General features: G+C 44.4%; 1 protein-coding gene across 1 annotated transcript in view; it reads right to left on the reverse strand.

Annotated features, from left to right (window-relative positions):
• The window catches only part of ube3c (ubiquitin protein ligase E3C), a 50,319-nt gene that overhangs the window by 19,773 nt on the left and 7,249 nt on the right, over positions 1-23,297 (reverse strand). Inside the window, exons 10-19 of the mRNA XM_014180661.3 lie at positions 21,965-22,116; positions 21,326-21,516; positions 17,384-17,470; positions 16,915-17,078; positions 15,505-15,731; positions 12,956-13,060; positions 12,350-12,437; positions 10,794-10,891; positions 8,118-8,250; positions 3,942-4,189 (exon numbers count right to left, since the gene is read on the reverse strand). Coding sequence (XP_014036136.1) covers positions 3,942-4,189; positions 8,118-8,250; positions 10,794-10,891; positions 12,350-12,437; positions 12,956-13,060; positions 15,505-15,731; positions 16,915-17,078; positions 17,384-17,470; positions 21,326-21,516; positions 21,965-22,116 — 1,493 coding nt within the window. The remainder of the gene's footprint in view (positions 1-3,941; positions 4,190-8,117; positions 8,251-10,793; positions 10,892-12,349; positions 12,438-12,955; positions 13,061-15,504; positions 15,732-16,914; positions 17,079-17,383; positions 17,471-21,325; positions 21,517-21,964; positions 22,117-23,297) is intronic.

The raw sequence follows: 23,297 nt of genomic DNA on the forward strand, positions 1-23,297 counted from the left end.
TCAGGGTCTATTTTCTAAACACAGGTTAATTGCGCAACTTCAAACACAGTCAATTTTTTATGCAAATTAATCCACTTAGCATTTCTCGGGTGGCTCTTTCTGAATTCCTCGACCATATGCGCTGCGTACCCACTTGAAACCTATCAATAACAATAACACAGTGCCGGGAAGAGGTGGCACTAAGTATACGGAGGGAGAGAAAAAAAACCTGTGGCATTTTCTTTATTTAAATTTTTTTTTTTTACAGCCACTTTATTTATGGGTGTTTATTGCCAGAAATTGTGCCAAAATGACTCGGGATAAAACAGATTAATTATGGCCCGGACCCTTTTAATATAAGTGAGTGCAGTGGCAACGCAATTAAAGCAGATCGCAGCGCCATCAGGGAGAATAAACGCCCAACAACATTGCAGGTTGCCTTCTGTTAGCTGCCAAATAAATTCCTTAATTTACAACATTAAGAATCAATAAAAATATAATGCCTTTCAAACGCATCGCTATCAATCAGGGGTGCAACCCAATGCACCTCTAAAGGGGAACTTTTAGTCCGACCGGGGAGATTAATGAGCAAAGGCACTGGGGAAGAGGGAGGGAGGGTGGACGGTACAAACACACACAAGACTTCAGCCACCCCTGAAAGAGTTTGGAGGCTAGGTTAGGGCTAATACCAGGCTTTGTTTGCGGTTTGCTCCACATGTCCTACTGAAGGTTACTGGATCTTGGCTGGACGGTGACAGTGATGTTGGGCAGTGAGACTGGCATCAGGAGACCGCTCTCTTTACTACCCTGACAAAAATGTCCGGAAGAAGAGAGGCACCGAAAACTGCACCCTGCGGGCACAGAAGCTTAAAGGGGGAAGTTCTGTATTTTACAACTTGATGTAACTTGATGTTCCTCGCCCTGAAAGTAGTCTATGGGTCAGGAGAAACTGTAATCCATTTTGTTTTCTTTAAACAGTCACTACAAACTACAGCTAGCCTAACTTTAGCAACTGTGCATTTTCTCATTTCACGATCAAATCAACACAATTATTTGGTTTGAAGTTAACTTGAGGTGATATATAAAAAAACAAACATTACATTACATAAAAACATTTACATGACACATTTGCCACTATCCAGTGCTCGACTTGGACTGTAATAAGTGTCCGTACTGTTTATATTCAGGTGCAGGAGCTCCACAACACTTTTGAGCTAATCCTACATAAGAGGAACTGGAGCTCAAGCAGTGGAACATTTGAGGTGCCAGTACTCGGCTCAGCAGAGCTCCTGTCCAAGTCAAGCACTGCCCGTCACTTCCAATGGCTTGTAGAAACTAGTAAGAACGGTGAGAGGCACCGGCAACCTTGGACTCGAGATGCTAGAGAGCACAGATAATAATACTGAAGACTATGAGAATTCAATATGCTTTTATGCTCAGTGGAATTGTATACTCATGAGGTCTGTAAAAAATGTAAATCATACACACGTGTTGTTAAGTGGTTTCCGTTTGTGGCGTCAATCCCTGATACGTGTCAGTTGGGAGGACAAGTGAGGAAGAGGGATGACCGGCGTCCCATATTGTGATGTCCAATCCCATTTCAGTGAGTACCCCAGACCGGCCCACTCCTGATGATAATACATTACCTCCACGACAATGGCAGGCCGGGAGGTCATTATTGAACTATATTAATCTCCTGTGTCCCATAGGCCTTAGTGTGTGTACCGCGCATCTCTCCACGCAGCAGTGATGCAATCCTAATCTATAACGGTTCCCTCTTTCCCCCACCCCGGGGCGCAGGTAATAACAGCACTAAACAAATATCAATACACCACTCAAACGAGCACTCACACGTCCTATTTATGGGGGGAAAAAGGGATCTTAAGGTAGGGTTAATTGAAAGTCAAATTCAAATTAATTTCCCCTGCCTTAATTGCCTGAGCCATTAGCTGTAGTGATCGGGGAGGGGGAGCAGAGCGCGTTTCTATCAGCTGACTAGCCATTTCTCACCGCGGGATGGAAAATGTGGAGACACCAGTCCCAAATGGCACCCTAATTCCCTCTGTGGCGCACTGCTTTTAACAAGCAGTGCACGATATATATGGAATAAGGTGCCATTTGGGACAACTCCCAGGAGGAGTTATGGCGCTCTGATGAGTGGACTGGACCATCATGCAAAGAGAGAGAGCGCAAGAGCACAGCGAGAGAGAGAGAGAGAGAGGACTTTAGACGCTCCGGACTGTAAAACAGATCAAAATGCTATTACCACATTCTTTGACCGCTTATTTATGTCCCTGTCGGCGGGGGGCTAGCACTGATTTAGCGCCCGGCCAAATGCAATCGCTACACAAACAACGAGGCAGGAATCATAGGCTAATGGAAGGCCTAATTGAGAGGCGGTCGGTTGTCATGAGGTAATTCTTCTCCCGTTGAGAATGAGATGACCCCTCCCAGACACACACACACACACACACACACACACACACACACACACACACACACACACACACACACACACACACACACACACACACACACTCCCACACTCCCACAGCATCTCGATAAACAATCTGCTGGCACATGCATTAAATAAGATTTAAAAACATTCGGCTATAATAAATAGTGCGGTCAAAGGGGGAGGAGGGGGCAGGGAAAACAATACCTTCAACAGATTACGCATAGGACTAATGAACCAAACTATGCTTTGTACAAGAATCGGGTCCAAGTTCTATGTCTTATTTCATTCAAAATTGTCACTTTCTTGGACATCAAACACAAAATCAAGGACAACGAACACAGTTGTTTGATATGCAGTCAAGTTAAAATACTAGCAGCCATTAGATCTTATAATGAATCAGCCTCATCTCTGTACTGTACCTCTATTATTCAATAACATAGGGTTGGTTGACTCCCAGATGACCTGCTGGTGTCTGGGGCACAGTGTGACCCTCAGAGGGAACACCAGGGGGCATGGCAAAACCCCCTGCAAGAGGTAGCGGAGCACAGTGCTGCTGACTACATTTCACATCTCATTAACTGATTAGACGGTCATCACACATTGGTTGGTTTTCCATCTAATTACCACATTAGGAGGTGCTTGTTGTTTCAGTTAATGCTTGAAGACACCTGGTGATCATTTGGAGCCAACATACAGATATGCACACAAACACCTTGTATTGCTTAATAACTACACCCTTGGGTGCTTCTTAATTATTAAAAGGTGCACTATGCAAAAATCACTCCACCATTTCCTGGATGCTAAATTTCAAATGGTTCGCTTAAATTTCAGTTTATGTGACAAAACATGCAAGTATAGTGTAGAGAATCATTGTACCATCCAAACAGCTGTGGTATATATTTACCATAACCAAAAATATTGTATTTTCAGCTGTTTGAAGCTGGTGTACAAAACCGAAAGTAAGACGCAAAAAACGGAACCTAAGAACGGGAAGCTTAGAAATAGCGCACAAAGAACAGATCTACCGCTTCTTAGTAATTGCTTTCAATGAGAATGACAGATCCATAACACACATTTCTATGTGAATTTGGTCGGGTCGCCCCAAAAAGTTACATACTGCAGCTTTCAATTGGTCAGTTCCTGCCGCAAGCATTTTAGCATAACATCCCATTCTTCCATTGTCTATGATGACAGCATTGACATTGTCCCCACTCTACACTGTATTGGCTACACGAGACCACTGATCACACACATTGGTTTCTGTTGACTTTTAGAGAGACCTGGAATCAGAGCGGTCTGTCTGTCAGCTAAGACAGCTCGCCTGTGGGCCTGGGTGGTCCAGTGGTCAGTGGCGCCCGCCTACAGCACGTTTTCCCGTGTCGGCGTGGGTTTGAATCCAACCCACTGCCTTTGTGACACACTATATATATATCTATCTTTCCTCTGTCGTCTCTCCTCTATTATATAAAATTGCACAATAAAATGTTTCTATTTATAACTTTACCTTCCCCAGTATCCGTCCCAGGAAGTAGTAGTGTCTGGCGAAGGAGTCCCCCACTAGCATCTGGGCGGTGGGGCTAGGGTAAAGCAGGCCCTCGTTGGTGGTCTTGAAAAAGCCCTGGTTGGGGTTGAAGCCCGACTTGAGCAGCTCGTTGAGGAACTCGCGGAAGATGCCCCCGCCGTCGATGCCCGCCTCGTCCAGACCGTGGGCGTTGAGTAGGTGCACCCGGACACGTTTCTTCAGGTCCGGCTCTGGATATACGGGACACGAAGGGAAATCAAGTTAGTAGAGAAAATATACACTGAGTGTATAAAACAAGACAAAGACAGCCCAGGTGAAAGTTATGATCCCTTATTGATGTCCTCTATTAAATCCACTACAATTAGTGTCGATGAAGGGGAGGAGACAGGTTAAAGGATTTTTAAGCCTTGAGCCAATTGAGAGATGGATTATGTATGTGTGCCATTCAGAGGGTGAATGGGCATGACAAACGATTTAAGTGCCTTTGAACGGGTATGGTAGTAGGTGCCAGGCGCACCGGTTTGAGTGTGTCAAGAACTGCAAAGCTGCTGGGTTTTTCACTATCAAAAGTTTCCTGTGTGTATCCAGAATGGTCCACCACCCAAAGGACATCCAGACAACTTGACAACAAAGGGGTGCAACTCAATATTAGGAAGGTGTTCTTAATGTTTTGTATACTCAGTGTACATACATGTAATAATTAAATATGTGTAGGGATAATAGGGAAAATACACGACATTACCAAAAATATGTGAACACCTGCTAGTTGAACATCTCATTCCAAAATCATGGGCATTAATATGGAGTTGGTCCCCCCTTTGCTGCCAAAACAGCCTCCACTCTTCTGGGAAGGCTTTCCACTAGATGTTGGAACATTGCTGCAGGGACTTGTTTCTTTCAGCCACAAGAACATTAGTGAAGTCGGGCACTGATGTTGGGCGATTTGGCATGGCTTGCAGTCGGCGTTCAAATTCATCCCAAAGGTGTTGGATGGGGTTGAGGTCAGGGCTCTGTGCAGGTCAGTAAAGTTCTTCCACGCCTAGGGCACAGAGGGCCTCCCGAGTGGCGCAGCTTTCTAAGGCACTGCATCGCAGGGGAGGGTTTGGCCCGGCCGGGATTTCCTTGTCCCATCGCGCTCTAGCACCTGTAAGTTGACTTCGGTTGCCAGCTGGACAGTGTTTCCTCCGACACAATGGTGCGGCTGGCTTCCGGTTTAAGTGAGCAGTGTCAAGAAGCAGTGCGGCTTGGCAGGGTCGTGTTTCAGAGGACACATGGCTCTCAAGCTTCGCCTCTCCTGAGTCCATAGGGGAGTTGCAGCGATGGGACAAGACTGTAACTACCAATTGGGTAGAAAAAGCGGTCTTGACAAACCATTTCTGTATGGACCTCGCTTTGTGCACGGGGGCATTGTCATGCTGAAACAGAAAGGGCCTTCCCTAAACTGTTGCCACAAAGTTGGAAGCACAGAATTGTCTAGAATGTCATTGTATGCTGTAGCGGTAAGATTTCCCTTCAATGGAACTAAGGGGCCTAGCCCGAACCATGAAAAACAGCCCCAGACCCTTATTCCTCCTCCACCAAACTTTACAGTTGGCACTATGCATTGAGACAGGTACAGTTCTTTCGGCATTCGCCAAACCCAGATTTGTCCATTGGACTGCACGCTGAAAGCCAATGAGCTCTTCAGTAAGGCCACTGTATTGCCAATGTTGTCAATGGAGATTGCATGGCTGTGTGCTCGATTTTATACACCTGTCAGCAACAGGTGTGGCTGAAATAGCCAAATCCACTCATTCGAAGGGGTGTCCACATTCTTTTGTATATATAGTGTATCTATTTTAGAGTTTATATTTCTCCCCATTTCCACATGTCAAGAGGCATGATTTCTTTGACCTGAGGAATAATCAAATCAAACCGTATAAAAGAGGTCACGTTTCAGAATAATGAATGTACGGTGATAAATCAGAGCAGCTATAACTTCTAAAGACACATGAATGATATAGATCACCTTTCCAGCCCCTCGAAGGCAGGGCCACCTACTACTACAGTTTTTAATCATGTGACCCAACAAAAGTGCTCTTCTAAATTCAAACACAAAAAGAGGTGACTAAAAATAATTGATTTCCCCGCTTTTATGCGAGCCATTAGAATAACCACGATCACAATTATGCTTTAGTGAAATCCAATACCACAGAGACCGATGGGAAAGCTAACCTTCATTTCTAATGGGATCTGCAACCTCGGCTAGAATATCTGGATTTTATGGACCGCAAACAGAAGACAAATACCGTCTTGTGCTGCGTCTCAATAATATCTCCTTTCTAATGTGCACTCGTTCACTACTTCCCACAAATCTAAAAGCATTGGATTGGTGGAGGTATGGGCTTGTGAGACTATACACCATATTTATTAAACCAGTCATTTCCATCCAAACCCGTGAAGAGAAGTGAACAAGTGCACACTTTGGGAGAAAGGAGAGATTATTAGGACGCAGACCGAGACATACAGTGCCTTCGGAAAGTATTCAGACCCCTTGACTTTTTCCACATTTTGTTACATTACACCCTTATTCTAAAATGTATTAAATAAATACAAATCCTCAGCAATCTACACACAATAACCCATAATGACAAAGCAAAAATAGGTTTTTGGACATTTTTAAAAATGTATTACAAATAAAAAACAGAAATACCTTATTTACGTAAGTATTTAAACCCTTTGCTATGAGACTTGAAATTGAGCTCAGGTGCATCCTGTTTCCATTGATTAACCTTGAGATGTTTCTACAACTTGGAGTCCACTTGTGGTAAATTCAATTGATTGGTCATGATTTGGAAGGACACACACTTATCTATATATGGTCCCACAGTTGACAGTGCCTGTCAGAGCAAAAACCAAGCCATGAGGTCAAAGGAATTGTCCGTAGAGTTCCCGAGATAGGATTGTGTCGAGGTACAGATCAGGGGAAGGGTAACAAAACATTTCTGCAGCAAATAAGGTCCTCAAGAACATAGTGGCCTCCATCATTCTTAAATGGAAGAAGTTATGAACCACCAAGACTCTTCCTAGAGCTGGCCGTCCGGCCAAACTGAGTAATCGGGGGAGAAGGGCCTTGGTCAGGGAGGTGACCAAGAACCTGATGGTCACTCTGACAGAGCTGTAGAGTTCCTCTGTGGAGATGGGAGAACATTCTAGAAGGACAACCATCTCTGCAGCACTCCACCAATCAGACCTTTATGGTAGAGTAGCAAGTCAGAAGCCACTTCTCTGTAAAAGGCACATGACAGCTCGCTTGGAGTTTGCCAAAAGGCTCCTAAAGACTCTGACCATGAGACACAAGATTTTCTTGTCTGATGAAATGAAGATTCAACTCTTTGGCCTGAATGCCAAGAGTCACATCTGGAGGAAACCTTGCACCATCCCTTCAGTGAAGCATGGTGGTGGTAGCATCATGCTGTGGGGGTATTTTTCAGCGGCAGGGACTGCGAGACTAGTCAGGATCGAGGCAAAGATGAACGAAGCAAAGTACAGAGACAGTACTTTGTTGAAGCACCTTTGGCAGCAATTACAGCCTCAAGTCTTCTTGGTTATGACGCTACAAGCTTGGCACACCTGTATTTGGGTAGTTTCTCCCATTCTTCTCTGCAGATCCTCTCAAGCTCTGTCAGGTTGGATGGGGAGCGTTGCTGCATAGCTATTTTCAGGTCTCTCCAGAGATGTTAGATCGGGTTCAAGTCCGGGCTCTGGCTGAGCCACTCAAGGACATTCAGAGACTTGTCCCGAAGCCACTCCTGCGTTGTCTTGGCTGTGTGCTTAGGGTCGTTGTCCTGTTGGAAGGTGAACCTTCGACCCAGTCTGAGGTCCTGAGCTCTCTGGAGCAGGTTTTCATCAAGGATCTCAAAGGGTCTGAATAGTTATGCAAATGTGATATTTACATATTGTATTTTTAATAAATTAGCAAACATTTCTAAAAACCTGTTTTTGCTTTGTCATTATGGGGTATTGTGTGTATACTGAGGAAAAAAAACTAATGTAATCAACTTTTGAATAAGGCTGTAACCTAACAAAATGTGGAAAAAGTCAAGGGGTCTGAATACTTTCCGAAGGCACTGTATCCCTCCTCATCAAGTCGTATCCCTCCTCAGCCTAACCACGTACCGTTTTCTGGGGAGAGCTTGTCGTAGGCGTCCTCGTAGATGTAGTTCCGTCTGATGGTGACGATGATCCCGTCCAGAAGCGGCCCGTCTCCCTGTACGTCCCGCTTGTCCGCGTAGATCAATCTCTGGAAGATCTTCGCCACAGGGACACACAGAGATAATATGGCAAGCCGTTTTAATGACAGACTACCTATAGCCAGACTACCTATAGGTTTTAAAGGACCTCTATTGACTATATGGACTATTTCTAATTTATGTAGTCAACAATAAAAGGCGATTTTATTTGAAACTAATTTAACTGAGGTGAAAATAAATATTCAGTCATACATATTACACAAGGGTTTTGGTTTTCTAACAAGTATACATACGCTTTCAAATATATTGGCACCCTTGCACTTTATAATGGAGTGCAATGGAGCAGAATGTTCTGTTTTTCCTTCTAAAAAAATGATTGAATGCTATTTTTACCCTGTAGGCACCTGCAACATACCACAGGTGAGAAATTACACAGTAAATGAGAATCTTTGCCTCCGACCAAATTCATTCGAATTTTGAATAAATTAGTCCAGGCCAATTTTTTTTACATCCATTTAATTATTTATTTGATATTCTTCTTGGTCCTTTGCAGTTGTAAATCAAACAAATACATGTGCAAACACCAAAAGCTTTTTCCATTTCAACTTATTTTAGAAGAATGTGTGAATTAGAGGTCGACCGATTAATCGGAAAGGCCGATTAATTGTGGCCGATTTCAAGTTTTCATAACAATCGGAAATCGGTATTTTTGGACGCCGATTTGGCTGATTTAAAAAAACTAGTCCAACGCTCTAACCACCTGCTTTACATTGCACTCCACGAGGAGCCTGCCTGTTACGCGAATGCAGTAAGAAGCCAAGGTAAGTTGCTAGCTAGCATTAAACTTATCTTATAAAAAACAATCAATCAATCATAATCACTAGTTAACTACACATGGTTGATGATATTACTAGTTTATCTAGCCTGTCCTGCGTTGCATATAATCGCTTAGGTACACGTTGCTCCAGCCATAAACATCAATGCCTTTCTTAAAATCAATACACAAGTATATATTTTTAAACCTGCATATTTAGTTAATATTGTCTGCTAACATGAATTTCTTTTAACTAGGGAAAATGTGTCACTTCTCTTGCAAACAGAGTCAGGTTATATGCAGCAGTTTGGGCCGCCTGGCTCGTTGCGAACTGTGTGATACTATTTCTTCCTAACAAAGACAGCCAACTTCGCCAAACGGGGGGATGATTTAACAAAAGCGCATTTGCGAATAAAGCACAATCGTTGCACGACTGTACCTAACCATAAACATCAATGCCTTTCTTAAAATCAATACATAGAAGTATACATTTTTAAACCTGCATATTTAGCTAAAAGAAATCCAGGTTAGCAGGCAATATTAACCTGGTGAAATTGTGTCATTTTGCGTTCATTGCACGCAGAGTCAGGGTATATGCAACAGTTTGGGCCGCCTGGCTCATTGTGAACTAATTTGCCAGAATTTTACGTAATTATGACATAACATTGAAGGTTGTGCAATGTAACAGGAATATTTAGACTTAGGGATGCCACTTGTTAGATAAAATACGGAATGGTTCCGTATTTCACTGACAGGAAAAACGTTTTGTTTTCGAGATGATAGTTTCCGGAATCGACCATATTAATGACCTAAGGCTCGTATTTCTGTGTGTTATTATGTTATAATTAAGTCTATGATTTGATAGAGCAGTCTGACTGAGCGATTGTAGGCAGCACCAGGCTCGTAAGCGTTCATTCAAACAGCACTTTCGTGCGTTTGCCAGTAGCCCTTCGCAATGCATTGCGCTGTTTATGACTTCAAGCCTGTCAACTCCCAAGATTAGGCTGGTGTAACCGATGTGAAATGGCTAGCTAGTTAGCCGGGTGCGTGCTAATAGCGTTTCAAACGTCACTCGCTCTGAGACTTGGAGTAGTTGTTCCCCTTGCTCTGCATGGGTAACGCTGCTTCGAGGGTGGCTGTTGTCGATGTGTTCCTGGTTCGAGCCCAGGTAGGAGCGAGGGGAGGGACGGAAGCTATACTGTTACACTGGCAATACTAAAGTGCCTATAAGAACATCCAATAGTCAAAGGTATATGAAATACAAATCGTATAGAGAGAAATAGTCCTATAATCCTATAATAACTACAACCTAAAACTTCTTACCTGGGAATATTGAAGACTTATGTTAAAAGGAACCACCAGATTTCATATGTTCTCATGTTCTGAGCAAGGAACTTAAACGTTAGCTTTTTTACATGGCACATATTGCACTTTTACTTTGTTCTCCAACACAGTTTTTGCATTATTTAAACCAAATTGAACATGTTTCGTTATTTATTTGAGGCTAAATAGATTTTTTTGATGTATTATATTAAAGTTAAAATAAGTGTTCATTCAGTATTGTTGTAATTGTCATTATTACAAATAAATAAATAAATAACCCACCCACCCCCCCCCCCAAAAAAAATTGGCCGATTAATCGGAATTGGCCTTTTTTTGGTCCTCCAATAATCGGTATCGGCGTTGAAAAATCATAATCGGTCGACCTCTAGTGTGAATCATGCAAGGGTGCCAATATATTGGAACGCATCTGTATGGAGCAATATGCAGAGATGACATGCAGAGTACCTTGACTCGTTCCTCAAAGGGCACGACGAAGGGAAGCTCGGTCAGAATGGCCAAGTGTCTCTCCTCAGACACAGACAGCTGTGGAGGCTCCATCCCCACTAGAATAGAATAGAACATGTTTTTGTCCTGTAAGGGAACTTCTTCAACAGAAATACAGTACAACAACAAGGCTTAAACTGCTCTACAACAGTCAATCTGTCTGTCTTCTACCCATTCATCTATTTATCTATTCATTTATCCATCCCTCCATCAATTAACCCATCTAACCACACTATCCTACCATTCATCAATCTGATCCTCCATCTAGGTATCTATCCATCCGCCTCTAATTCATCCATCCATCCATCTATAAATGCCCAATGCAGCGCCATGAAGGGTTTCCATGACGACATAGTGTGTGGACAGATGCTGAGACAGCACTGTGTGGTAAATGTTTAACCAGCCTGCGCGGAGCCCATAGGTTCCTTTACCAGAACCTAAACCCACACTCCTTCCCTGCAGTCTCCCAGAAAACCCAGACACTTCTTCATGGAAGGGGTTAAACCCAGAAAACACCCAGACCCCATTTTTCCTGCCTGCTACCTTACTCCCTCCCCAACTGCTAACCTGCTAGGCCCTCTCCCCACCCAGCGCTCAATCCTGCCTCAACCCCTCTCTCACTAACACACACTTTTAATTAACTCAACGGTGAGCTGCCCGTCCACCTGACTGGCCGTTTCCATTAAGCAGACGTTCGTAACCGTTTAGAACCCAAAACTGCCACAACAGCAGAGTTAAAGCACCATTCTCTCTCTCCCCCCCCCCCCCTTCCCCTTCATTGTCCCCGTTCAAGCGCAATTATTCTGCTCAATTAGTCAATCCTATCTGCATTTCGGCCATCAGGTTTCCATCGGTGAGGAGAAATACGGCCCGGGGGTGGTCAATACGTTAGCCATTCATCACCCGAGGGCCTGTCCATTTAAGGAAATGAAAAAAGGGAAGACAAACATACAGCCAGACATGTCTGAGCTCATCAGGACTCTCAGGCTAATTTAATTGATCCTGTATCGGGGCTGGGTGGAGTGGCATTAGGCAGATCATACACGCATTGTTATCCGTTTGTTTTCACACCTGCTCTCTCTCTCTGCCCACTGCCGGAGGCCCTTTGATGCAGCTCTAAATTAAACAACATATGATGTTGGTTGTCTCGCTCTCGGCCCATTGCCATCCCTGGCTAACGCATCGGGAGTGACTCGAAGGAAAATAACATACCTGAGATTACACCTGAGCTGACCTAAGAGCTTAATTCACCAGAGATGGCACAGTGTTCCCTGTACCCAAATTATGGTGCGGCAACTAGGGTGTTCCACTGCACTTCTAAAATCTGTGACGACAATCAGTGGTCGGTTCACGCATAGCAGGAACTAGGGTTGTCACAATACTTCAAAGTATCATAGAGTTAAGTCTGCTTCCTGTTTCCTTTTTTTGCCATGGAAAATCGTGTTATCGTGATACTGGTATCGTGAACAAACCTAACTGGGACTACTTTTTTTTGTGGGATCTATATTGTATCGTACCATCCAGTGTGGACTGCAGGGGCCCGATGCGTCCCATCCTCCGCGTCCTCCACACGTGTCTGGCCGAGGGGACGTACAGCTGGGTCACCTGGAGAGGGAAGAGCAGGGCTCCAGTCAGAGTGACTGTGCTAACAACATCCTACATAGGAAATAACGTGGGTCTAATACAATGGCCTAACAGTATGCCAGAGGGACTATGTTTATGCTCACTTTCCAGTATTCCCAGTACGCATTGAATGTATTATGGTGTATTGTTGTAGTGTATTTTGTATGCTGACCTTACAAAATGAATTTCCGTGTACACGGACAATAAAGTGATCGTAATGTATCATGTACATTTACACAGATACTCCTCAAAGGCATGTCAGTAGCACAGTTCATGAGAACATTGCATGCATCTCCACCATAGATGTCACTAAGTTGTTTATCAACTATAATTACATGTAACGCCAAGAGCTTAAAGTTGTGTTCATGACCACTGTATGCAGTCATAACGGTGGATTGATAAAAGGAAGTGTGAGTGAAGCGTTATTGAGTAAACCAGATGAATGATTTTCCTGATAACCTCATTAAGGGTAACAATCTAACGGCTGAGAGCACGGTTACCTTATCTGCTCTGATGTTGACCTCTTCAGAGAGCCAATGACCTGCCGGACAGAAGGGACGTCTGATGTCACGAGCCTTCACCATCTTCACCAAGTTAGTGATCACCTGTGAAACGCAGAACAATAAGCAATCAAAATGAAAGTCACACACTGGACTCTCAAGAGAACATGCCACTCGCTCTCTTCGTAGTATATAAAAACTAATTTGTAAAAAATGGCTTAAATGGTTTCGGCTGTAATACGCAAGTCAAAGTGAAACGAATTGCATGAAACGAAACGTCACACAAGTGATAAAGATATATGTCATTTTAACCACGTCATTTTCAGGTCCTGTGCGGCTTGGTCAGTAGAGCATAGTACTTGCAACGCCAAGGTTGTGGATTCGATTCCCCATGGGGGAGCAGTACGAAAAATGTATGCACTCACTACTGTATGTCGTTCTGGATTAGAGCGTCTGCTTAAATGGCTTAAAAGTACAAAAAGTTCAAGATATGTGATATACGGATGTCATTTTAAAGCATACATCCTTTCATTTGTTAACAAACAAATCTATTTGCGTGGAGACTCGACAATAAGATGCTTCCTCTTAAAAAAAGCAATTTGCGAGCTGAGCCATTAGTGTGGTATTTAACGATAGTATAAAAGAGAAATGGGGGGGGGGGGGGGCTCATCCCTCCACATCCAGCATCAGGGTTAATTATGGGCTAGTCTGTCCAGTCTGCTGACATCAGCCACGGGACGGAGGGCAAAAGATAAACTGTGGAAATGACCAGTGTAACTCAGTGTTGTTCTGCAAGATAGGGTCAGGGTGAGAGTTGTTGTGATATCCATTGTCTTACTGTGCAGTAGAGGGTGAAACAAGAGTGAATATTCATTCCTGTCCTGTTAATAACTAAACATGTCTGTCTTGTACTGTCCCTAATCATTTTTTGTACTGTCCAGTCCGGTCCAGCGAAAAACATGCCTTTTGCATCCTATCCCCATGTCTTCCTCTGTGCAGTCTTTGGATAGGAAGGTTAGATAGAAGTCGATCATCACTTTTGTCAGCTGTATAGGCCATATTTGTGGAGTTCACAACTTCAGCTGATTAGCGGAGAGAAGACTCCGCTGTAGCGACTGAACTTGTCACATCTATATTGATCATTTCCATAATCTTACTCCACAGTCATTACCGGCACTAGCTGGGAGTATGCACACACATAATTACCCTGAAACAATTTTCAATACAATAACCAGGCAACATCGTTTGAATGGAAGTGTTATTTTTAAAAACGCACATCGTTTTTCAGACAGGACGCAATCAATCTCGGGCCGTCATCAGCGACGACCGGAGTCGGTATTCTCGGTAATAACGGGGAGTGCAAAACGCTGTTCGCGGCGCCGGCGATGGGTTCGGAGAGAGACTTACCCCCGACTCGGAGGAATGAATAAGCATTCCTTAATTAGCACATCGGGTTAAGTGCACGACTTAATGGGCTTTCCCAAACTCTGCGGTGACATCTCTCTCCAAACATGGCCAAGAAGAGAAGTTCCATTAGCAATATTAATAGAAGCTTAGTTGATCATTTTCATTCAATTAACTTCTTTCAATTAAATAGATAGCTCGACAATGGGGGCGATAAAAGATGGGCGAAGGACGGCTGATGACTCGAACCAAACATTAGCGTGTTACGGGGTCAGCGGGCGTTAAAGCGACTGTAAATCCAGCCCCCCCCCCCCCGGTTCAATTTGGAAAATGCATTTCCACTGCTCTCCCACTTCTTTAATGGGTCGTTTTAGCTGACGGGAGGTGTTTGCTCGCCTTGAACTGTTATGAAATTCTTGCCGCATTCGTACACCGCCACCACCTCTACTGAAAGAAAGTGTTGCTCACTTTCGAGTCCCTCTCTCAAAGACTCGCAGCCAGAGTCGCTTAATTACTGTTTCAGGGAAAGTAAGTGGGAGAGGAGAAGGATAGAGGGGGGGTAAGGACGAGAGTGAGTGAGTGAGCGAGCGAGAGAGAGAGAAATAATTAACCTAATGTTGTCATCTGCCTCATTTCCTTTCAGTAAACAGCCAATGAACGTCCTCACTCAGCCATGTCTAGCCATGCATACTCGGTTTCTCCTAACTAACCCAATTCGAGTTTCAACGGTCGCTGATCAACACATTTTTGTTATTTACAATTATGTTTGCTATGAGAGCAACAGAAGTCAAAGGACACCCTTTAAAGATACATACAGCATGCAACCATTTTCAAAATCTGCTACAGGTGCCTCAGAGTGAGGACAGAAGCCAGTTGGGACTCGGGAAGCATTCAAATTATGAAGTTTATTTTATTTATTTTTTGAATGGAATCCCATTTTCCTTATTTGGTATATATTTAGACAGTTGGATATAAAAAGGGGAGACTGAGACGGGAGGAGAGGCAGAACTCCGGACTTTGGCGGGGGACAACATGCAGACTAGAGTTGTGGCGGTGTTACACACTAAGCCACCGTCACTACATGCTTTGAATCAGATTTGAAGCCACTGTCACGCTAGGGCGATAGGTGCTGGGGGGGTAATCACCTTGAAGAGCTGAACCCAGCGTTTCTGCTCGGCCTGGATGCGCTGCTGCACCTCTGTGTTGGTTTTGACTCCCACGCTGCGGAAGGCGGCCATGTACTCCTCGCGGTGCTCCGTCTTGGTCTCGGGGTAGGCCAGCTTGATGATGCCCAGACACGCGTCCCTCAGCAACTGAGACAGGTTCACCAGCTCGGACAATGTGAACGGCATCATGGTGGTATTGCTGTGGCCTGAGGAAGGCGTGGGCAGAAGGAATGGACGGTTGTTCACTGTTACTCAGCCATTGAACACAGTACAGGCAACATTTCCCTATCGCAAAGACACCTGCACTGTAAACGAACGCACTGCAAGTGAAATGATCATTTTGCAGCGCGATTTAAACTTTTCTTTGACAATTTCCGTGAGGAAGATCTCTAGTTAAACCAGGGATGTAGTCAACAATGTGATACACACGCAACACACACGATGCAATCGTGAGGTACAGTATCAGAGCTCCCGTTATTTAGAAGGTTGCCAGCATAGCTGTCTTTGCGAGGAGAAAATATCGCCCTACATCTCTTACCCACTGAATAACAAGCAAGGTGGAGGATGTTGTGCAGCAGCAATGTGGTGTAGTGTATAAAATGTGTGAAACTATCCATCTGGATACATATAGATTTGTTTCTAGAAGCATTTCAATTCAAAGTAAAACAAAATGTCAGCTTCACACTGATTCAAAACAAGAGGCAGGTGATTTTGAGACTAGGGTTGCGTCCTTAATGGCACCCTACATACCCTGGTCAGAAGTAGTGCATAGGGAATCGGTTGCCATTTGGGATGCCACCGTGGAGACTAGAGTTTGGAGGAAGCAGTGTTTCCTCTATATTCATTTAGCAGCGGCGTGGCGCCACTAGCAAATTGTTGCCGCCACTTCCTAAAATATGATAATTGTGGGGGATTTTAAAATGTTTTCAGAGTAAACCCTAAACGATTAAAACCAGATATAAAGTATGTAGCAAAGATAATGGAGCTTTTTTAAATTATTTAACAAGATAATCTTTGAGAACTGGCCAAACAATCACCAGAACAATAACTAGACAATCAGGAGAATACATTTTAAATAATTCATAGCATAGGGCCCCCATTGATTTTGTTATAATGTTTGAGTCACTGAGATAGCATAAGAACATGGCATAAGCCATGGCAAAATGTGTAGAATTGCTGAAATGTTTACGCTCTGCCCCATGACTAAATGTGTAGAATAACAGAAAACTCTTTAAAACAGAAAAATGTTGTCTCTGTGGCCAAGATTAGAGCCTCTAAAATGTTAAGTCAGAGACAGTGCTGTTGGCCCCACATTCGCCCCCCACCCACAATAACTTTGCCACCACTGCCGAAAAAAATCCTAGGGGAAACACTGAGGGAGTGGCCTACCATGGCCCTCCATAGGGTAGCCAAAGAACTCGCTGTCGTGCACGGAGATGAGCGAGTGGCTGAAGAGGGAACTGAAGAGATAGAAGAGGGGAATGATGCGATTGGAGTCTTCCAGGGACATGGGAGACCCCCGCGAAATGACCTGCAACAGCGGAACCATGGACCTGGGAGGAGAGAAGAAGAGAGAGACTCACTACTCACTATACTGACATGTTTATTTATGTCAATAAAGCACGTTGAATTGACTTACATACGCCGAGACCCAATCAAGGACCATCACTTTGTTCAGGGTCGCATATTTATATCAAGTGTCTCAAAGCAGGAGTTCTGATTTAGGATCAGTTTGGCCTTTTAGATCACATTGATTAAGATTACATGGACAGGGAGAGGAGACCTGATCAAAGATCAACACTCCTACTCTGAGACGCTTGATACATACAGCCCCTGACCGACATTCAAATCAACTCACCCCGTGATCATTTTGGTGGTCATGGACTGTATCAGGTGCCAGAGATGTCTCAGGAAACGTGCATTAAACGCTAAACTGTACAGAAGCCTGGAGGGGACAAAATAGAAAGACCGAAGTAAACAAACATTTACAAAAATATCTATAAAGATGTATGTATCAAAGATAAGGGACAAAAGAGTTGACACAGTTTGTACGTCTGAACGTATACATTGCGCTCTGCCTCGATGCCTTCTAAGTCAGATATCGTTAACTTTGCCCAAGTAACCAGAGGACACGCATAAAGACAGAAAAATATCTAATAAAAGCTGTTGAACAGCAGCATAGCGTATCCCGCAGGAATTTTCTTTCTTGGCCCTTCCTCTCCCTCTTTAGTCCCCTCTCTCCCTTTTCCGCAACGAAAAAAAGATTAAACGACCCATTAAGCTTTATTTAGGCGAGGCACCTTCCATTAGTAAACTAGTTGCTGGCAAGGAGGAGATCGGCCCAGGGTCATAAACAGGCCCTCTGGCTTCCTGGAGGAGCCCCATTTAACTTAATGGCCACGGGGGGACACAATAGAGAGGGAGGGGGGGGGGGGGGGGGGCATGGCCCTCACATTGACCCCAGAGCGCAAGCATGCTTCCACACTCTCCCTGAATTACATGATAACACTGAGGAGGGAAGGAGGGAGGGAATGAGCCACTGGCTGTGTCCCAATGGCAACCGATTCCCTCGTGTCGGCCTCCTATGGACCATGGTCAAAAGTAGTGCACTATGTAGGGAACAGGGTGCCATTTGAGACGCAGCCACTGGGCCCTCATCCCGGACACCCCGGCCGGTCTAACTAACGGCCTATGGCACCCGGGTGTGAAGCTGCTCTTTGTTCAAGGTGTGTGTACCCTCCTTTAAATCGCTACGGCTAGATTGTGTGTGTCCTTCACACCGAGGGTTAATGTCAGGTAACACTAATGCGGTAATTAAGGTGAAAACTAAATAAATGCCCCTTGCATATAACGGGCCTCTGTCTAAGGGGCTACGGTATTGTCACCTATAAGGATGCCTGCCACTTAACAGGCTATCGCCTTCTATTCACATTATGAGGTAAAAGATTGACAGAACAGAGAGGGGGACCGGGAAGTGGATGGAATCTCACGTGAACACACGTTGGTGTCGGCCTCCAATCTCTCAATGTGCGTCTCAAATGTTACCCTATTCCCTTTGGGCTCTGGTCAAAAGTAATGCACTACAAAGGGAATAGGGTGCCATTTGGGACAAACCATACCTCGGCCACCATTGTGCAGCGGAGAATATCTGAAAGGCGGAAAATTAAAATGAGCCTTCAGAGTGGGGGGGGGGGGGGGGCGAGTGACACCTCTTAATATGTTTGAGAAATAGTTTCTGCCGTGCCCCTCCCATCTGTCAGTACAAGAGAGGAGGGGAGCTGGGTATAGCATAGTGCTCTGGGCCTTTACAGTGCGCGGCCGGGTGTTTGATTGAAATGGGAAACAAAGCACTAAAATGCTGACTGACAGCCTGATATACGGCCTGCTAGAAACCAAAGCTCCATTTCAATCACGGAATGAAGGCACTAATACACAAAGTCACAGGCATCAAAAGGGGTCATGTGCGTGTGTGTGTGTGTGTGTGTGTGTGTGTCCATAAAAATGACCTTGATGGACAAAACACAGATTATTTTATTTTGACATAATGCAAGAATGTACGTACGTTCGCAGAAAAAGAGAAAACTAGGAAAAGGGCTCGATTCAATCCGTAGCGCTGAAGAGCTGCGCTACAGCGCAATATACATTTTAAGGCAACGTTCCGACGTTGGTGGAGAATGCATTCATGGTAAACGCTACATATGTCAGCCCAATCTGAAATGAATCGAATCACGCTACAGTACGGATTGAATCGAGCTCAAATAGTAATTTGCTTCAAATTCTGCTTTATTTATGTAAAACTATCTTAGGCCTAATTCATAAAGGGCCTGCGAGTCAGTGCCAATGGCAGAAAGACTTTGTTCTCATTGCCCGAGCGTCAATATCCCCAGTAAACTCCACAATCACAGCAAGCGCACAAAAACAAATGAAGGACAGAGGCTAGCTAACACTTACAGTTGTCAGTGACCATCAGTTAGTGACAGAGTGCGAACCACAGGCTGAGGCCCCCCCCCCCCCCCCGTGCCACCACACCCCATACCCACACTCCCCCCCCAAAGTGAAATTACACCAAATACCTAACACTAAACAATTAAAGTGAAATTACACCAAATACCTAACACTAAACAATTAAAGTGAAATTACACCAAATACCTAACACTAAACAATTAAAGTGAAATTACACCAAATACCTAACACTAAACAATTAAAGTGAAATTACACCAAATACCTAACACTAAACAATTAAAGTGAAATTACACCCATTTAGCCTACCAACCATAAAGACAAAGATTACAGCAACAAAAACCATTTTTTTTATTTTTTATTTATCTTACAGAACATGCAGGCCTGAATTGAAAAGCCTTAAATTTAAAGATTATATCTCAAATCTTACAGAACATACAGGGCCTGAATCGAGCTCTTATGAACAGAAGAAAGCAAGAAAGAAGGTAAGAGCATTTTGACAAGATATACATTTATTCGAGGCATTGCGCTGGGCTGGCCGTCGGGCGGGAGGCAGGAGGGCCGGCTAGGCAGACTAGCTCTTTTTTAAACGCAGTAAATCAGGCCTGGGATGCAATTTGCTCCCCTAAGCCTCTTGTAAAGCTATCCCGTCTACTTGGCCACTAATTAATCTTCCTCAGTGAGCTAATTATTTTGCACAGATATCCGATAATGATGGAGGACGAGAGGCAGGATTTATGGTAAAAGCGTTTGGACCAAAGGAAGCTGTAAAAATGATAGAAAATACTTAGGGAGGAGGACTCTATGCCTATTCCACCAAATGATTTGGTAAGCAAATCAACGCATCTTCTCTGGAAGAGTTTTGGGGGGATTTTGTGTTTTGTGTGAGTTTGAAAGATGTCTGAATCAGGTTTCGCATGAGATTGGACAGGGTCGTATTCCTTTTTTGCAATTTAGAACGTTTTGCAACGAAAACTTGGGTTTTCTTACTGGACAAATTCAGGTAGTCCCTCCCCGTTCTGGCCTGTTTGCTTCCGTTTGGTTTCTAGTTGATACGACCCAGGTAACACTCTCCTGCCCTAAACAATATAGCCGTCTTTATTGTTGCCCACCCTGTAAAGGTAAAAGTAACGCGTCAGTAATGACAATACGCTGGGATACACATTCACTCTCTCATCCCCACACAGTACAGACAGGTAGTGTCTTCCATTGGCTCTACTAACCATTAACCAGAAGGGTTGAGAGACCACGCAGGGTGTGCCGTAAAGCCCAGGAAGGTGCCCCCTCGTTCAGCCGCGACAGCGGCCATCTCCCCCTCTCACATCCACATCCACATCCTGCCCTAATGCAATCAACCCAAAATCAGCCATCCCAGGACTAATTACCCTAATCGAGGAGTGACAGCTTCAGAGCCTCCCTGACATCCCAAGTGCTTCCTCCGCCGGTTGTATACGCCAATAACGGCTGAGCTTCTTCATCGTTATTCGCATTAGTTGCTTACAACACGTAAACGCTGATTCATCACCAGTTTCATGATGGAGTTAAAATTAAAATAAAAACAGGGGGGAAAATATATACAAAAAGACAAAATATTGGAAACATTCATTACAATCGCAGTGAGAGGAAGGTTCTCAAAACGACTTCAGGTGAGGATTCAAACAAAACAAAAGCGGATATTCTAGCACAGTAAAGACATGTAACACCTTTAGGTGTGTGAATCCCAAATGGCACCCTATTCCCCTTATGGTGCAATAATTTTGCACTAGTGGTGCACTACATAGGGAATAGGGTACCATTTAGGACGGAAACAACGTAACTGGATCCGATGTAGAACACTGACCTGACTTTGGGCACCATCATGCGGTGCTGCACCATGAGCGTGTGGCAGATGGAGGCCATCATGGTGAAGACCTCCTCGCTGGCCGAGTCCCTCCACACCAGGTTGAGCAGCGCGTTTGTCTGCTGCTTGGTGTCCAGCTTGCGGACGCACTCCTCCGTGATCAGCTGCACCGATATCCGATAGCTGTCGTCCTGCAACCATCGAGTTCACATGCAATAGGTGAGGGAGTTGTTGCAGTAAGTAGGCTATAGCTGGGCCTGAATTCATAGTGTCAGCAGGATCTGGGATCAGTTTTTCCATTTCAATCATAATTAATAAGATCGTATGGCCAGAGGCGGACCTGATCCCAGATCAGCACGCCTACTCTTAGACGCTTTATGAATACGGGCCAGGATGTTTATCGTGAGGTGCCATGGGGCAGTGTGGATAGGGCTATGGTCTGCTTGTAGTGTGTGCAATACCTGTAGTCAGATGTAAGCCGTTTTCATTAGAAAATGTTGCCTGTGAAGTAACTGGCCATTCTGAACTATACGCATTAACTGTGACCTGCAGTGTGCCATTCCTGAATTTTGGTGTTACCCGTATTGACACATTAGTGGTGTGTGTGTGTGTGTGTGTGTGTGTGTGTTAGCTAGCAACCTGTGTGGACGGAGCCTGGGTGTTGGTGTCCTCCTCGTCCTCAGAGTCACTGATGACCTCCGGCCTGCTGGTGCTCTCTGACACGGGGAGGAGAGGCAGGAGGGCCTGCAGAGCTCGCAGGTACAGCTGGAGGCCCTCCTCTGACAATGAACCTGCGCACACAGACAACATTACAATGCCTCTCCCTATCACTATAGATGTCTTTTTTTCAGGGCCATTCCCTCCAACTCTTCGTGTCAATGTGCCTGCTGGTACACGAGAGTACAATTCCCCACATGCTTGGACACTAAGCTTGTGTCCCAAATGGCACCCTATTATTGCTCCCGAGTGGCACAGCGGTCTAAGACCACTGCATCTCAGTGCAAGAGGCGTCACTACAGTCCCTGGTTCGAATCCGGGCTGTATCACATCCGGCCGTGATTGGGAGTCCCATAGGGCGGCGCACAAATGGCCCAGCATCGTCCGGGTTTGGCCGTCATTGTAAATAAGAATTTGTTCTTAACTTCTCTAGGTTAGGGGGCAGTATTTTGACGTCCGGATGAAAGGCGTGCCCAGATTAAACTGCCTGCTACTCAGGCTCAGAAGGTAGGATATGCATATTATTAGTAGATTTGGATAGAAAACACTCTGAAGTTTCTAAAACTGTTTGAATGATGTCTGTGAGTATAACAGAACTCATATGGCAGGCATAAACCTGAGAAAAATCCAACCAGGAAGTGGGAAATCTGAGGTTTGTAGTTTTTTCAAGTCATTTCCTATATAGTATACAGTGACTTAGGGTTCATTTTGCACTTCCTAAGGCTTCCACTAGATGCCAACAGTCTTTAGAACGTTGTTTTATGCTTCTACTGTGAATGTGAAGCGAACAAGAGGGCCCGGAGTAAGATGAGTGAGGAAATGACATGAGCTCAGAGGCGCGCACTCACGTGAGTGTGAGCTGTGTTCCTTTTCTTTTCTGAAGACATTGGAATTGTCCGGTTGGAATATTACTGAAGATTTATGTTAAAAACATCCTAAAGATTGTGTTCCTTTTCTTTTCTGAAGAAATTGGAATTGTACGGTTGGAATATTACTGAATATTTATGTTAAAAACATCTTAAAGATTGATGCTATACATCGTTTGACATATTTCTACGAACGTAAATAGAACTTTTTTTGACTTTTCGTCGTGACATTTGCGTGCGCTTCCTGCATTTGGAGTAGTGGACTGAACGCGCGAACAAAAGGAGGTATTTGGACATAAATGATGGACTTTATCGAACAAAACAAACATTTATTGTGGACCTGGGATTCCTGGGAGTGCATTCTGATGAAGATCATCAAAGGTAAGCGA

This window comes from Salmo salar, chromosome 29, assembly GCF_965601325.2.
Source record: "Salmo salar chromosome 29, fSalSal1, whole genome shotgun sequence".
NCBI lineage: Eukaryota > Metazoa > Chordata > Actinopteri > Salmoniformes > Salmonidae > Salmo > Salmo salar.